At 31.4% G+C, this 16,458-nt stretch overlaps 6 protein-coding genes across 6 annotated transcripts, besides 5 other annotated features; 2 read left to right on the top strand and 4 right to left on the bottom strand.

Moving 5' to 3' along the window:
- Positions 1–4: part of a mobile genetic element that runs on past the window's edge.
- Positions 5–78: 74 nt separating this feature from the next.
- Positions 79–1,587, top strand: TVAGG3_0797920 (uncharacterized protein; the record flags this gene model as incomplete). Its single annotated transcript, XM_001321186.1, has 1 exon — positions 174–1,184. One exon carries the CDS (start codon positions 174–176, stop codon positions 1,182–1,184), a length of 1,011 nt encoding a protein of 336 aa, XP_001321221.1.
- A 2,335-nt stretch (positions 1,588–3,922) lies between these two features.
- On the top strand, positions 3,923–4,784 carry TVAGG3_0797910 (uncharacterized protein; the record flags this gene model as incomplete). The annotated part of the gene is made up of 1 exon (XM_001321187.1): positions 4,157–4,507. One exon carries the CDS (start codon positions 4,157–4,159, stop codon positions 4,505–4,507), a length of 351 nt encoding a protein of 116 aa, XP_001321222.1.
- A 64-nt stretch (positions 4,785–4,848) lies between these two features.
- Positions 4,849–6,092, bottom strand: TVAGG3_0797900 (protein ubiquitination; the record flags this gene model as incomplete). The annotated part of the gene is made up of 1 exon (XM_001321188.2): positions 4,893–6,092. One exon carries the CDS (start codon positions 6,090–6,092, stop codon positions 4,893–4,895), a length of 1,200 nt encoding a protein of 399 aa, XP_001321223.1.
- A 304-nt stretch (positions 6,093–6,396) lies between these two features.
- On the bottom strand, positions 6,397–6,648 carry TVAGG3_0797890 (uncharacterized protein; the record flags this gene model as incomplete). The annotated part of the gene is made up of 1 exon (XM_001321189.1): positions 6,397–6,648. One exon carries the CDS (start codon positions 6,646–6,648, stop codon positions 6,397–6,399), a length of 252 nt encoding a protein of 83 aa, XP_001321224.1.
- Positions 6,649–6,980: 332 nt separating this feature from the next.
- TVAGG3_0797880 (uncharacterized protein) lies at positions 6,981–8,691 on the bottom strand (the record flags this gene model as incomplete). The annotated part of the gene is made up of 1 exon (XM_001321190.1): positions 6,981–8,555. The coding sequence occupies one exon, from the start codon at positions 8,553–8,555 to the stop codon at positions 6,981–6,983; it is 1,575 nt and encodes a 524-aa protein (XP_001321225.1).
- Positions 8,692–8,871: 180 nt separating this feature from the next.
- Positions 8,872–8,967: a mobile genetic element.
- Positions 8,968–9,187: 220 nt separating this feature from the next.
- Positions 9,188–10,227: a mobile genetic element.
- Positions 10,228–10,331: a mobile genetic element.
- A 3,023-nt stretch (positions 10,332–13,354) lies between these two features.
- TVAGG3_0797840 (protein ubiquitination) lies at positions 13,355–14,599 on the bottom strand (the record flags this gene model as incomplete). Its single annotated transcript, XM_001321191.1, has 1 exon — positions 13,425–14,429. One exon carries the CDS (start codon positions 14,427–14,429, stop codon positions 13,425–13,427), a length of 1,005 nt encoding a protein of 334 aa, XP_001321226.1.
- Positions 14,600–15,766: 1,167 nt separating this feature from the next.
- Positions 15,767–15,796: a mobile genetic element.
- Positions 15,797–16,458: the final 662 nt, after the last annotated feature.

The raw sequence follows: 16,458 nt of genomic DNA, 5'->3' as shown, positions 1-16,458 counted from the left end.
TTTGTCAATGCCCTCAATTTCCATCAATTGGGATTTAAGGTTAAACTTTTTTTTTCTTTACAAAAAAAACGATGAAAGATTTTTCTTTAGAAATGCTGTGATTAATTTATTTAGATCAAATGAAGAATGATTGAAATGATTATATCAATGATCAGTAGACTTATCAATTTCATATGTTTCTCTCTATTTCTCACAAGGAGTGGGATAACTTCTATAACTCCTCAAATGAATACACTCCATACAGAAATGAAAGCAAAATGCTCGACAATAGTTCACCAAATAGCTATTATGTCTCTCTTTGTCTCTTTATTTACCTTAATCAGACAGGTGCAATTCGTATCACAGATGAAACAGACAAAAAACTCAAATTCCTCATTGATACAAGCTCATTTTACAAATGTATGCACGAGAGCGACAAAGGTGGCTCTTTATACATAAGTTGTACAAAAGGTGAGTGTATTCAAGACCGAATCTGTAGTTTTGGCTCTAACACGGTTACAATAGGCGCATATTGCTATATTTCAGTTTCAGAAGAATATCCATTTAAGAATTATCTCCTTGATTCAACAATTACTTCAAGTGGTGAAGAAAATCCAAAAGAAAACAGTAATATTGATTTGGTGAATGATGAAACATATATGAAATCAATCAATATTTCACATTCAAAACTTAATTACCATAGTTTTTACTATGTACATTATAATTCTAACTCAAACGGAACACTTTCAACGTTTTCAAACAACACATCTACAGAGTTCAAACAAGTAATTCATTATGGATCATCTGATTCAATTGAATTTACAATTCTTTTCTGTAATTACTTCGAAAATAAATGCGAAAACTTTATTGATAGTCAGTTTAATCTCTATCTCAATAATTGCAATTTTTATAAAAATAATGTCAAATATAATTATTTCTCTACAGACGGTCAAATGCAAGTTCAAGGATGTTATTTTGACATATCAGATCCTGTCATAGCTGGACTTGTCACAATAACAGAGAATGCAAGTTCAATATATCCAGAAAATCATCATTTGAATTCAGGTTTATGTTATGCAGAGCTAAAACTTGGATTTTCAGAAGAAAAAAAGACAAAAACAGAAGAAAAAGCAGAAATTATAGTAAACAATAAACGAAATAATAAATTTAATTTCTTAGTTTGTATTTTTTTGTCTTATTCGTAAATACTTTCGTTTTGGATATCCCAATGCAAAATCTGAGAACATATTTGTTGGATGTTAAGTACTAGATAACATAAGGTAAATTTTATTATTGTACAGACCATTATATCTATAAAGACTTTTATATTAGATTTTCCTTACCACAAGATTTAAGCAGCTCATACATGATAACTTAAGATTGTATAACTAATATCGCCAGAAGCACAATAATTACGCAGCCCAGTTGCACTACTATAGACTGCTAGACTGCAGTATGCAGTGTTTCTGGCTTGCAGAACCTAATGGAAGATCGATTGGAGATCTCCTGCCGAAATCACTTGCTGATGTGGATGGAGCAGTACAATGATTGGCCAGATCAAATGCTGCGTAGTATCCTAGCAAGTGGATAGTCGGTGGTGACTCCAGCTGTCCACCATGAGATTATGACACTTTTGACACTTTACAAAATTTTAACTAAGAAATGTTTTTCCAAATGCTGCCATTTCTAAGAAATTTATTTTAGTTCAGAGTGAATAGTGAGTGAAATGATAGTATTTAAATTTATTAAATTCATCCATTTCAAATATTTCCCTCTAATTCTCATGAGGAGTGGTTAGATTTCTTTGACACCACAATCGAATACACACCATACAAAAATGAAAGCAAAGAGCTCGAAGCTGTGTCACCAAACAGTTATTACGTCTCTCTTTGTCTCTTTATTTCCCTTAATGAGACAGGTGCAGTTCGTATCACAGATGAAACAAATAAAAATATTAAATTTCTCATTGATACAAGCTCTTTTGACGAATGTATGCACAAGAGCAAAGCAGGCGGCTCTTTATACGTAAGTTGTAATAAGGGTGAGTGTGTTCAAGACCGAATCTGCAGTTATGGCTCTAACACAATAGATAAAGGCGCTTATTGTTCTATTTCAGTTTCACATGAATCTCCATTTAAGAATTACATCCTTGATTCAACAATTACTTTAAGCAGTGAAGAAAATACGCAAGGATATAATAATATTTTGTTGAGTAATGGTGAAGTAAATATGAAATCAATCAATATTTCACATTCAATCCTTAATTGCGAAAGTTTCTACACTGTTGCTTATACTTCTAACTCAAACTTAACACTTTCAACATTTTCAAACAACACAAGTACGAAAAACAATATTGTATATCATTTTGAACCATCTGATTCGTTTGAATTTATAATTCTTTTTTGCAATTACTTCGAAAATAAATGTGATGACTTTATATTCAGTTATTATAAGGATGTCGGAACTGCCAAAAGCGCAAATTTTGTTCATCACGAATTGCCAAGCTTGGCAATTCTTGGATGAGCGAAGTTTTGAAAAAAATTAGTAAATTTTGCATTATTTAAGTCTGAAATTGAATCATTTGATATTTTTACCGAAGGATTTATGTTTTTTGTGATGTTGTGTATTATGTTATAGTGAAACTAGAGATACTCAATGTAAACTCTTTTTAAAATAACGTACAATTGCCAAGGCAATTTTGGTTTTGGCAATTGTACGTTATTTTTTCGCAGCGATTTGAGTGAATTGCCAAACCTTAAACTTTCTTGGCAATTGTACGTTATTGAGAATTGCCCAATTGCCATAAGCTTCAAGAAAGCTGAAACAATGACACTGAAACATATTTAACTACACGTAAAATCAAATCAGGCTCATTTATTAAAAATGCAAAATATTTATACTTATTGTTTCGTTTAGTCAACACGAATTTAAGCCTAATTCTTTCTCACGTCTGAGATGGCCTTCTTACATGAATTATTATGTAATTTTTTGATTATTTTGGAATAATATTAATCATTTGAACTGTTTTGTGGAGTTCTTTTGTGAATACGATACATTTGTTGAACTAATATTCAATTCTCAATAATATAATGCATTTCTGTTATTATATTTCCAATAATTTTTTAAAATATTTTTTTTAACTGCTCACAAAATATAGCAGAGGACTCTCATCAAAATGAACAGAGAGTGAATTATTTTTCACAAAGAAATTAAAATACAAAAAAATTAAAAATAAAATGAAGAAAAAGGAGGAAAAAATAGGTTCTAAAACCAAATACATATAACTATGATATGTGTATCTTATTGGGCGAAATTGGCGTCCGAAGGGCGCCAATTTCGCCGGGAATTTTTTAAGAATTGCCAAAATAACCTCAGAATTGCCAAGTCTGCATCCTTAGTTATTATAATCTCTATATCAACAATTGCAGTTTTAATAAAAATAACATCAAAAATAAATATTTCACTGCAATCAGTCAAATTCAAGTTAAAGGGTGTTATATTGACATTCCAGATCCTCCAACAGCTTGGGATGTCACAATAACAGAGAGGGTAAGCTCGATTTATCCAGGAAATCATCATTTGTCATCAGGTTTATGTTTTACAGAAGGAAAACTTGAAGTTACAGAAGAAGATAATGCAAAAACAGAAGAAAAAGAAGAAATCAAAGTTAATTATAAACGAAATAATAAATTTAAATTCTTAGTTAGTCTTTTTTTGTTATGCTCATAAATAAAGGCTAATTAATTTCCTTTTCTAAATTATGAGCTGATGCAATTTCGAGTAATGCTTATCATTTTTTTCAGAGAAAGAAAGTTTTTACAATTCAGTCCATATGATTATGATTTCGAATCATCAGATGCTTTCGTAATGCATATAAATGCATTTAAATGCTTTGAAAATTTCGCTAATCTACTTTCCCAACATTTAGAATAAGGTTATTGCCCTAAAATTCAGTTATAGACACTTAGGAGAGCATTTAAACCATGATATTTTGGCATATGATAGAGAAACATCTTATAAACATTTTCAGTATGTTTTCCTATAAAAGAACGATCTCACATGAAATTACTAAAATATCAAATTTTGATTTTCACTTTAAAGTTGGGAGAATACTCTACAGTGACAGGGTATACAATTTTAACCTTTTTTTGATTATAACTAAAGTATTGATAGAGATATGAGTTGTACAGAATTTTCACAAGCATTGGAAAATCAAGCACCTTCAGTTCAACTTGGTCCCATTCCAAGGCGTTCGGAGAGGTCACACAGCTTTGTTCAAGGAAAACATAATTCATTGGACTCAAAAATCGAACATCATGTACAAAGGAAATGTCCTCTGCCTTCTGTACCTCAAATAAATACAAATACTGTCTCAAATTCGGATAGTTTGTCATCAACTTCATCATATGTCAGTAGTGATCAGTTTGTTAATGATTTCCTCAATAGCCCTAGGCCAGAAATCAAGAGAAGAAGAAAACGATTATCGAGTATCTCTTTGGAATCTCCTCCACCCGACATCCTCACATAGAACTGATTTGCGATGCGTTTATTGAAATTCTAAGCTTGAGTAATTCATGTTTATGGTTTTGTAATTAGATTTTTACCAATTTTTCGAAGTTTTATTGATATTGTTGTTTTATTCATAAAATATTTGTAATTATAACCAAAGTTTATTTTAAATTCAAAATCTATTAACAATGAGGATATGTTTTCTGAAATAATATTCTTCCTAATGAAGTTTTACAATCAACCTCTCAAAAATGTAAGTAGGAAAAGTAGGGTATAAATGATTAATAAAAATCTTTTTCTGATGCTGTAAGATTTAATCAGTCATATGAATTTCATTAAAATCACATAAAAATAGAAATTAAAACCATGAAACATATTTTTTTACTTTTAAGTTTTAAATTTAGTTATTCGACGACTTTAGGATGGCAAATTGGGCAGACATGTTTGACTTCTTCAAGGCATGCATCACATATCAAGTTACCGCATGTTCGGCACTTCTCTGTAGCAACATTCTTGTGGCAGATGTTGCAGAGTGGATCATTAATTTTGTTATTTGATCGATTAGTCATCTGTGTAAGGATGTCGACACTTCCAAGTTGTGTGACTGGTGGAGATGTATCACGGTTTGGTGCATTGAGAAGAGGAGAGCTAGTGATGTTCGCATTGCCAAGGATTGAGTTGATCGGAGTTCCTTGGACTTGTGGAATTGTTGGCATTGTAGAAACATTTGGTTTAGAAATGACAGATGGCTGTAACGGTGATTGTGGAACTGGTTTAGGTGTAGTAGTCTGTGCGCGATTCTGTATTTGTTGTTGTGGTTGTGGCTGTGATGCTGATGGACGGTTTATAACTCCTTGGTTTGGAATCTGCATCTGTGATTGAATACCAGGGTTGCCAATGTTAATAGGAGATTGAAGAGATGGGTTAGTCATGTTAATCTGCGATTGCATGCTTGCGTTGTTAATAGAAGTATTTGTTGGGGTTCTAGTCATAGTAAAGTGGATACCTGATGATTGTGGATTTGTAGATGATAGTCGAAGGTCTGTAATAGCTTTAAGAGAAGCGTGTAGAAGGGAATGAATAACTTCAAGTTTCATCTTAAGTTGAGTAGTATTCATTTCAAGGGATGAAAGTGTCGCTTGTTGTTTCTCAATGCGGTTTTGTAATGCATTTACTTGTTCAAACTGTTCTTCACGTAAATCTGACAACTTCAAGATAGTTGCCTTCATTTTATTATGTTCTTCAACAAATTCGACTTCTGGAGGATGACCAGATGTAGAATCTGACTTGTTGGTATCTTTTGTAGCATTCTGTAAGTATTCTAAGATAGAAACACGATCTTCTTGTGCAGCAATCTGCTCGGGTGTCTTACCATTGCAATCTGCAATCATAACATCAGCGCCGGCTTCAACAAGAAGACTAACAATGGCAGGTCGATTGTGTTGACAAGCAAAGTGTAATGGTGTACGACCTGCGTTGTCTTTAACATCAAGAGGAGCGTGGTGTTCAATAAGAACTTTGCATGTTTCGACATGACCAAACCACGAAGCAAGATGTAAAGCTGTATGTCCTGATGAATCGGTAAGATCGATTTTGGCACCCATGGTAAGTAAGATCTGTACAGAATCTGCATGATTAAACCAACTAGCATGATGTAATGCAGCTCGACCAGCGCCATCTTGCTGATCAACTGCAACACCACGTTGAAGAAGAATCTGAAGGCAACTAGTAAAACCATTCTTTGCGGCGATAATTAGAGGAATTGTGACTGATGGATTTTGATTTGGATTTGGGTCAGCACCATTCTGAATAAGTAAAGCTAAACACTGATCTGCACCTACTAAGCATGCCCAATGTATAGGACGTGAATAAAATTAAAAAGAATACCATGAGATATAAAATTGAATACTATGAGTGAAAATAAAGAACTCCATCTGGCGCTTCAATATCAGCTCCATTACTAATAAGTAATTTAACACATTCCATTGATTTACTTCCAATAGCAATCGATAATAATGGAACATTTGTTCTTGTAATCGTCTTAAATTTATATTGTTCAACGACGGATTTAACGAGTGATGTGTTTTTGAGAAGTAGGGCGAGTGATGTCTCTTTGTTCTGCTCACAGTACTGAACTGCAAGTCCCAAATCGCCCTTCATTAAATTTTACAAAAAAAAATTTTTGATTTTAACAATATGATTTCTCTAGTTATTTATATTCTATTATATATGATAAAAATAAATTGCTATGTCAATATGTCTGATTATTGAAAATTTTTTTCAAATTGAATTTTATTTTTCAGGATATCAAAGAATGGACCATTAAAAAACTTAACATGGTTTTAGTTTATTCTAAAAGTATAATCGGCCAATTATGATATCAAATGATTTCGAAATAATATTAAAGCTACAAAAGCAAATATTATTCTTATTTGAAGAGTATTAGATGATGAAGTAAAAATTAGAAGATAAACAAAAAGATTACAAACAATTTAGGTATTTTTGATTAAAACAAGAAGTAAAACAAGTCCGATTAAGAATAAAATAGTCTTAATATAATTATATGGTATAATTTCATCGCGCGAAGCCTTTGGAACTAAAGATGATAAATCTGGAACCGAATCAGAGAAATGCATTGATTCTGTATCAGGAATAACAAGTTTCTTAACGACCTTGAGGTTCCTGTACTGTTGGTTTTCAATGGAATACTGAGAATCTGGATCTTCCGACAGATTTGGAGGAATTATTGCGGAAATTCCCTGTATGATGTTATCTTTGATGATTGGTGGTCTGTAAATTTGGGTCTGAATAAGAATATCTTCGTCATCTTCATCACTATCAGATGATTCTTGACTTTCGCTATCAATTTCATCTGAATCGTAATTTACATCTCTAAGATTAAACACTGCGTAGCTGTCTGTTCGACTTCCGGAGTCTAATACTAATCCAGGCAAATCGTCAACACTTCTCGAGATTATTTTGGTAGATTGTGGATCAAGATGCTTGTTTAGCTCGATTGTATCAAGAATGAAGTTAAACAGAACGAGTTGGGAGTTCGATTTAATTTTCCACGAAACTCCGTTTTTAAACTTGATCATTATGTGGTCATCAGCAATATCAACTGATACAATGTCCGAAATCAGCTCGTAGATGAGGATATTGTCGTATAAATTTTTTGTAATGATAATTTTCTGAAGAGAAACGTGGATAACACGGTTTGATTGCATGTGACGCTTATCGTCTTTAAGTTGGAACTTGATATGTTCAGAATGGCAGCATCCTGTCCCCCATTTTCTTATATTGGTGATATAATCCTGAATTATATCAAATTTAGTAGCCGATTTGTATCTATTGATGATTTCTTTGGCTGAATTATATACTGTATCGCTGACATTGACAATTTGCGGAAGATATTTTGTTAATGATGCTTTTTTCACGTCTTCGCTTTGATTATCAAGTAAATAGTTGAAGCCTGCTGTTACACCCCAATTAAAGCGTGAAAAATACATTACGCCATCTTGTATTTGGAGTTGAAAATTCGATAATAATGAATTTGATTCTTCTTCTGAAGAAACTTTGTATTCGTTTGGTAAAACTTGACGGTGAAGAGTTAATTGCTCACCTTTCCATTTGTGTAATATCAAATGCATTGAATTTGAGCAAACACGAGTCAAAATTTCTTTTTTTTTCTTGAAAGATAAAACATAGAGCTCTGGCTTATCGAGTCTCATGTTCCTTAGGTTAGTAATGATATTTTGCGTTAAATCAAAATTGTATAATTTGACTACTGTAGGTGAAATTCGAACTTTCAAATGTTGATTTTTTACAATCAGGCGCAAACGAATCTTTTTTGATTCCGATATCTGTGAAAATGGTAATGATTCGTCCAGAAAGAGCGGATCCTTTCCTTTTTCTATGATAATGAAAAAGAAATCAACATCTATCAAAGAAACGATTTCTCTGGCAACATATTCACGAAAAGTGTTACCTTTTGTGGTAGCTGCCACTTTGAACTTATATTTAGAAGGAGGAATCGTCTCTATAATCGAAACGATTACTTTCTTCATAAAAATATAATTTTTTTTCAGTGCGTGTAATGAAATTATTGATTACTGGAGATTGAGCTAAAATGGCTGATGAAAAATAGATGCATGCTCTATGTGATTATTATTGGCTGATTATTTCATTCGAGGGGGCACAAACTTGCCCAGTGAGGTGAAGTGAAAAGTGACATGTTTACATGTCAGAAATGTAGAGTGTCAGATTTGAAACAAAAAATGGATTAATTTATTATTATATGATAGAGAGATTTGGTAAGTTACTATCAAATTTGTAAGTAAGGGGGAAAAAAAGTCAGAAAGAAAAAAAATTTTTAAAAATAAAAAGCCACTCGCTTCGCTCGCGGTTGACAAAAAGAACAAATTCGTAAAATAATTGTATGAAATTACGAAACTAAGCCACTCGCTTCGCTCGCGGCTTAAGAAAAGAACAGATTCGAAAAAAGATTGTATGAAATTACGAAACTAAGCCGCGAGCGAAGCGAGCGGCTTAAGAAAAGAACAGATTCGAAAAAAGATTGTACGAAATCACGAAACTAAGCCGCGAGCGAAGCGAGCGGCTTAAGTAAACAACATATTTCAGATTATCGATACTAAAAATTTTTTTATTTTATTACATTTTTTTTTGCTTTTTTTTTTAAGGGTGCACACGAGAGGATCATGTAAACTTCAGAATTTAGAACCTTATTTTTAGGCATTATCTTGGCTACCTATTTAGGCTCGAAAAGCAAAAAATATCAAAAAAATACAACTTGACTCCATTATGACCCTTTCATGGAGGTAGTTTTTATCCGCTAGTATTTTCCCTTTGAATCTCTTTACAATTCGAAATCAAATTCAAAACTCAGTAGAAGAAAGGAAGAATCGACTTACTACGGTTGTAATACGAATAAATACATATATTTAATTATTTTTATTTACATAATAATTGTTTGAAGTTCATATTCCATCAAATTTTTAAATAAAAACATTAAAATGTTGAAAATGTTCATATATTTTAATAAGGTTTTGGCACTTTATTGAGGAATTACTACATACATAGTCGAACTGAACTTGATATTTTGAAATTTAAATTATTTATCAAAATTAAAATTTAACTTGAAATTTATAATTATTTAGTCATATTTTGCATAATTCTAAGTAGATTTTGTAAAAAATCAAGAAAGAAAAATTTTAACGTGCTTTATTTTTTCTTTTTTATAATAATACATATTATATATAATTAACATATTCATAATGTTTCACCCTTTCAAAGATATAATCCTCCTCCTCTCAAATAAACGTACATACGGGTGGCCTCTTTTTTCAAAAAATTAAAATTTGAAATTTTGGGCTCAAATATTAGAGATTTTTTCAACCTTCAACGATATATGTTGTCTATATCAGACCTCCTTTCTTTTTGATACTTAACATTGTTCCTAAATCTTAGCCGTTAAGGCTGTTCTGAAAATATTTTTTTTTCGAAAAAATTCGAAAAAATTCTTAAAATTCAAAAATCCCTTAATTCCTGAGGATTTTGGAAAAAAGTTTTTACATGAACATGTGTATATTATATGAAGTATATTGATAAGGTAAAAATCAAATTTTATTGCATATTCATCGAGAAAATAAACTAACGAATCCTTCAAAATTGAGAGGGTAATCCTCCTCCTCTCAAATAAACGTACATACGGGTGCACCCTTAAGAAGCTAAATTCTGAAGTTTACATGATCCTCTCGTGTGCACCCTTAAAAAATGCAAAAAAATTGAATACTTTACTGGCTGGGCAAATTTGTCGCCGCCCCATTTCATTCAACATCGATCATTGTATCAATTATCGTAAGAAATATTTGATTTTTTCAGAACAAGCTACGAAGGAAATATAATAACTGGAGCGAGAATATGACAAATATGAAAGATAAATGCAGAATTATGAAATTTCATGAAAAAAATTGAAGAAATTATGATGGTATGCCCAAATTTGTTAGGCATCGCATGTCGAATCTCCAACAATTTGATTTCATCTTGCTTTGCATTTATAAAGAGATGAAACCCAATAATAAGATTACTTATCCTCAAATTTATAAGAACAGAAAAAGTTCAAGTTAAACTATTAGCTTTATCAGACTTTTGTTGGGCTTTTATCAGAGAAAATTTATGATGTTTTTTAGGAATGAGAAAGATATAGAAAACATAGTTATTAAATCTATTATTCCGTTTATGATTAACTCTTATATCTTCTTTATCTTTTGAAAATTCAGGTTTAAGTTTTAAGAAACATAAACCTGTAGGCGAATGATTGTTTTCTGGATACATTGAGCTGGCATTCTCTATTATTATGACATTTCTACTTGTATTAGGATCTGAAATATCAAAATAGCACCCTTTAATTTGAATTTGAGTCCATCCAATGAAATAAAATTGTTTGACGTCATTTTTATTAAAACTGCAATTGTTGATGTAGAGATTATAAGAACTGTAAAAAAAGTCAATGCATTTATTTTCTAAGTAATTGCAAAAAAAATTTTAAATTCAAATGAATTAGATCGTCCTGTATGAATTGCTTCAGTGAAATTCTCATTTATAGTTGTGTTATTTAAAAATGTTGAAAATGTTACGTTTGAGTCAGAACTACAAAAAGCGCAGTAGATACTATCGTAATTAAGTTTTGAATGCGAAACATTGATTGATTTCATATTTATTTCACCATTTTGGAAATAAATATTATCGTTACGTTCCGGATTTTCTTCTCCACTTAAAGTAATTGTTGATTCAAGTAGATGGACTCTAAGCGGATAACTATCTGAAACTATGATATAACAATATGCGCCAAGTCTGACTGTGTTAGAGCCAAAACTGCAAATTCGGTCTTGAATACACTCACAATTAGAACAAAATATGTATAAAGAACCACCTTCTTCGTTCTCGTGCATTCATTTGTCAAATGAGCTAGTATCAATGAGGAATTTGATATTTTTGTCTGTTTCGTCTCGGATACGAATTGCGCCTGTCTCATTAAGGTGAATAAACAGGCAAAGAGAAACGTAGTAGTTGTTTGGTGAACTGTATGGAAATCTTTGACTTTCATTTCTGTATAATGTGTATTCAATTGTAGAGTTGAAGAAATCTTCCCACCCCTGGTGAGAAATAGAGAGAAATATATGAAATTGATGAATCTACTGATCATTGGTATAATCACTTCAATCATTCTTCATTTTGATAAACAATTGCAATACCAGAATTTCGAAATGGGAAAAAAAAATTCCATATAAAATTTTGTAAAATGTCAAAAATAAAATTTTCGAAATTTCAAAAGTTCAAGCATCAAATATATTGGACAACGTTCACTATCTCAACACCAAATCAACATCAATATAATTGAAGGGTATGTAAGTGGGGCGTATATGCACCCTTTAGTTGTTTATTTAGGAATGAGAAGAATATAACAAACTAAGATATTAAATTTATTATTTCGTTTATAGTTAATTTGGATTTCTTCTTTTTCTTTTGTTTTTGTCTTTATTTCTTCTGGGAATTCAAGTTTTAGTTTTGAATAACATAAAACTGAAGACAAATGATGATTTTCTGGATACATTGAACTTACTTTCTCTGTTATTGTGACATATAAACCAATAGGAGGATCTGAAATGTCAAAATAACATCCTTTAACTTGGATTTGACTTAATGTATGGATATATAATTCTTTGATGTTATTTTTATTAAAACTGCAATTATTGATATAGAGAGTAATAGAACTGAAAATAAAGTATTTGCCTTCATTTTCGTAGTAATTACAAAAAAGAATTTTAATTTGACCAATTGATCCATCATGAAATGCTTGACAATATGTTTCATTTGTAGTTGTGTTGTTTGAAAATGTTGAAAGTGTTACGTTTGAGTTAGAATTACAAAAAATAAAGTAGAAACTTTCGTGATCTAGTTTTGAATTTGAAATATTGATTGATTTCATATTTATTTCACCATTTTCTAAATCAATGTTACTGTTTTCTTTTGGATTTTCATCACCACTTGAAGTAATTGTTGAATCAAGGAGATAATTCTTAAATGGAGATGTTTTTGAAACTGAAATATAACAATAGGCGCCTTCGTTGACTGTGTTAGAGCTAAAACTGCAGATTCGGTCTTGAATACACTCACCTTTAGTACAACTTAAGTATAAAGAGCCACCTTTGTCGCTCTCGTGCATACATTTGTAAAATGCGCTTGTATCAATGAGGAATTTAAGATTTTGATCTGTATTTTCTGTGATACGAACTGCACCTGTCTCATTAAGGTAAATAAACAAGCAAAGAGAGACGTAATAGCTGTTTGGTGAAATATTATCGAGCTTATTGCTTTCATTTTTGTACGGTGTATAAGTGATTGAAGAGTTGAAGAAATCTTCCCACTCCTTGTGAGAAATAGAGAGAAATATATGGATTCTATGAATCTACTTATTATTGATATAATCATTTCAATCACTATTCATTCTGATCTATAATAGAAAAGACCGCTTCTTTAAATTTTTATCAAAATTTTGTAAAGTGTCAAAATTAGCAATTCTCAGACAAACGATTATTTTTAATTCAAATGCTGTTCGGCATTAAAAGCAAAAAAATAATCATATTCCTGAGAATAACACTATCCAGACATTTTTGGGTCACTTCTCGCCCCTGACAAAACGTCTGAAAAGTGTCAATTTTTGGATAAAATTTCAAACGCCAACTCATGGGTAATTTTCACGATTTCAATATCAAATGATTGTGTCTAGATCAAAAAGTTAGCACGTTTCACCAAAATTCTAAAAAATAAAAATATGGAAATGAAATTTTTTGTTTGAAGATTATTTACAGGAAGTAAAATGTCGTATATTCGATAATTACTTATGGCATAGCTTATTATTCTTGCAGCATGTCTTTAATTGCCTGTTTTGAGGCAAGATCAACAGCAAGCTGATTACGGTTGTTCTTTAACAATACGTTTGCACCAGCATCAACAAGAAGCTGAGCAATGTCAGTAAAACCATGTTGAGCAGCGATGTGAAGTGCTGTATCCTGATATTTACCCATTACGTCAGGATTTGCATTGTGATCGAGAAGTTCCTTGACGATCTTTGTAGCTCCTTTGCTAACGGCAATGAGAAGTGCAGAAGATCCGAGTTTTGAGATATGATCTGGATCTGCACCGGCATCGAGCAACATTTTAGCGCAACTATAGCTAGTTCTAGCGCATGCTTTGATAAGCGGTGTAGATTTATTGTTATCCATAGCATTTGGATCTGATTTGTAGTCAAGAAGGACTTTGACAACATCTGGGTGGTCATTCCAGACAGCCTTGTGGATTGGATAATCACCGTAGTCATTACGTTCGTTAATAAGACCTGGATTCTTAGATAACAAGTCTTTGATGATTTCTACCTTTCCAACTTCGCAGTAATGGATGAAACTGAGTTTCTGTTCAGCACGCTTAGCGATCTCCTGAACATTGGCTGAGTTCTTGAGAATAGGAGCACGGCGAACTTCATCTTTTGAAGGAGAGGTAGGCTTTGGTGGTGGTGGGGCGGCTTGCTGTGTACAGATTTCATGGAGTAAAGGTGCATCGCTGAGGGATGCAAGAGCCATCATTGCTTGGTGTTGTCCAATATGACCACAGTTTATGAGAGGAATTAAACAGTAAGCAAGAGATTTGTATGACATTAAAGCAGCTGTAAGGATCTTGTTGATTGTAAATACTGGCATGATTGATGTCTTTGCAATGATTTTTTGGAAAACTCCGAAAGGAAGTTCGTAAAGTTCATTGTGTTTAGAGAGCTCAGCAATGTTTGCGGCAGCCTTCTCTAATAAAGCTTCTGATTGGTCACCTCTGTGAAGACTTGCAAGGAGTTGTTCGATTGAAGAACTCATTTTTGTCACTTTTGATATGAAATGCATTTATTTCGTTTCAATTTCTTTTGTTGTAATTGTCATTGCAAGAAATGGGTGAATGTTGAGTGATACCATTTACTGATCATATCAAGTTTGATTTCGAAACGAAATGTAATGAAGATAGTTATATTTTCCATGATTAAAATAAGGGTTTCGTTTTGCTAAAATTGTCACTTTTATAGCATATTTGTTTTTGGATGTTTTGCGAAACCAAAAAAAAAAAAAACTATGATATACAATGTGTGTGTAAAGAAAATACTTTATTTACTAGTTAAAAAATCATTTGGTATTGATCAAGTTATTTTTTCTGGATAAGATATTATATGGATAATTGGATAGAAAATACAATTATATAATCTTGTACCTGGTTTAATTAAGCTAATTGTCATCAGAAACTTGTAATTTTTATGAATTTCAGATTTTCTTTTCATTACTGCTTTTCTTAATAGGTCAAGTTCTTATTTACGTTATAAAGTATGATATTTACAAATATCAAGTTATCATGTTTTTTGAGAAATTATGAGAAACAAACAAAAATGAAAAAGATAGGAATAGCAATGAATAGTGATGTGGGTATAGAAAATGTAAGAGATATGAATGCAAAGCAATCAGTATTTAGGATATTGACCATAGATTTCGAAAAAAAAAATGCTGCATATTGAGCGAAAACTATGATTATATTATAAGGCTGTCATTTAAAGCATAATGAAACTATTCCCTTTTCATTTTAATCGAATAAGATAGTAAAGATTTTTGAATTAGCTAGAAACTGATGAGATGTTTTCACAAATCAGATTTTTAATATCTATAATGCATAATTCACTCAATATCTCAATTTTGATATTGCGAGATATTTTTGCTATCGGTTTCGCAATTTTGACACAATAGCAAGAGGGTTCTATATGCATTATTATCAACGTAGAATCTGAATATCATATCAGAAAATGTCGCAAATCTGACATTTACCCGACCAAATAGCAGAGAGAGGGTCAAAGTTGCTATTTGTCACTTTTCCACAAGAATATAATGGGGAAAAAGTTATCATATAGTTGATCTCATTCACTGAGGTGAGAGATGCATGTAGTGTAATGTGATAAACATTGTGATTGCTGCTCTAAGTCCTAGGTTCGAGACACATTGGCTTCATTTTTCTCTTTTTTATTGACGTAAACTATTCAATTTTTGTGTTCTCCATTCAAATTTCAGAATTTTTTTTGCAGATTTCACGCTACATTCGAAGTTACCTTTTGTAACAACCACCACTGCCTACGAAAGACGAAAGTGTGTCACGATTTCACCCGGAAATCCGACGGTTGTTTAAGAGTATGCACTTTTGTCACCTACTCCCAAATAGCAAAAATAATTGAATACTTTTCGCAAAAACTTTAAAAATCGATAAAAATATGAAATATAGATATTAAAGAGACTTTTTATATAATATTCATAAAGATTTTCCAAAAATATGATACCGCAAAATTAAAAAAGTGACGTCTTGAGTGGAGTCAAAGGTCGAAATTGCTAGCTAAATGTTTTTTTAGCGAAATTGCGTATTGTACGTTTTTTTCGCAAAACGAAACCCCTTGATTTAAAACTATTTTCTAGTAGCTGTGATGTTGCTATAATTTGACCTCTGAATCTCAGACCATCCGAGAGATCCAAAATAAATATTTGAGATTATTGCTTTATAATCTTAATTTCTTGGATGAAATGCTATTTATGAGGTTTTTGTTCGATTCTCATCAATATTTAAATCTGAAATCAATCTTTTCCAATTATTTTAGAAATTTTTAGCGATATTTAGAAAGTAATTCTGATTTATTAAAATAATACATTAAGTCAAAACTCAAAAAAATAATCTGATTACAAAAAATTATCTTGAAAAAATATAAAAATTCAATCAAAGTCATAAAAATTTTAAATTTTTGAAAATTTGATATTTGCAGGACTATTTAGTTTTAGAAACCAAATCGATTTATTTATAAATAATTGTTTATATCAAGAAATTATT

This window comes from Trichomonas vaginalis, chromosome VI (assembly GCF_026262505.1).
Source record: "Trichomonas vaginalis G3 chromosome VI, whole genome shotgun sequence".
NCBI lineage: Eukaryota > Parabasalia > Trichomonadida > Trichomonadidae > Trichomonas > Trichomonas vaginalis.
The sequence above is the reverse complement of the archived record's forward strand: the minus strand, read 5'-3'. Positions and strand labels throughout refer to the sequence as shown.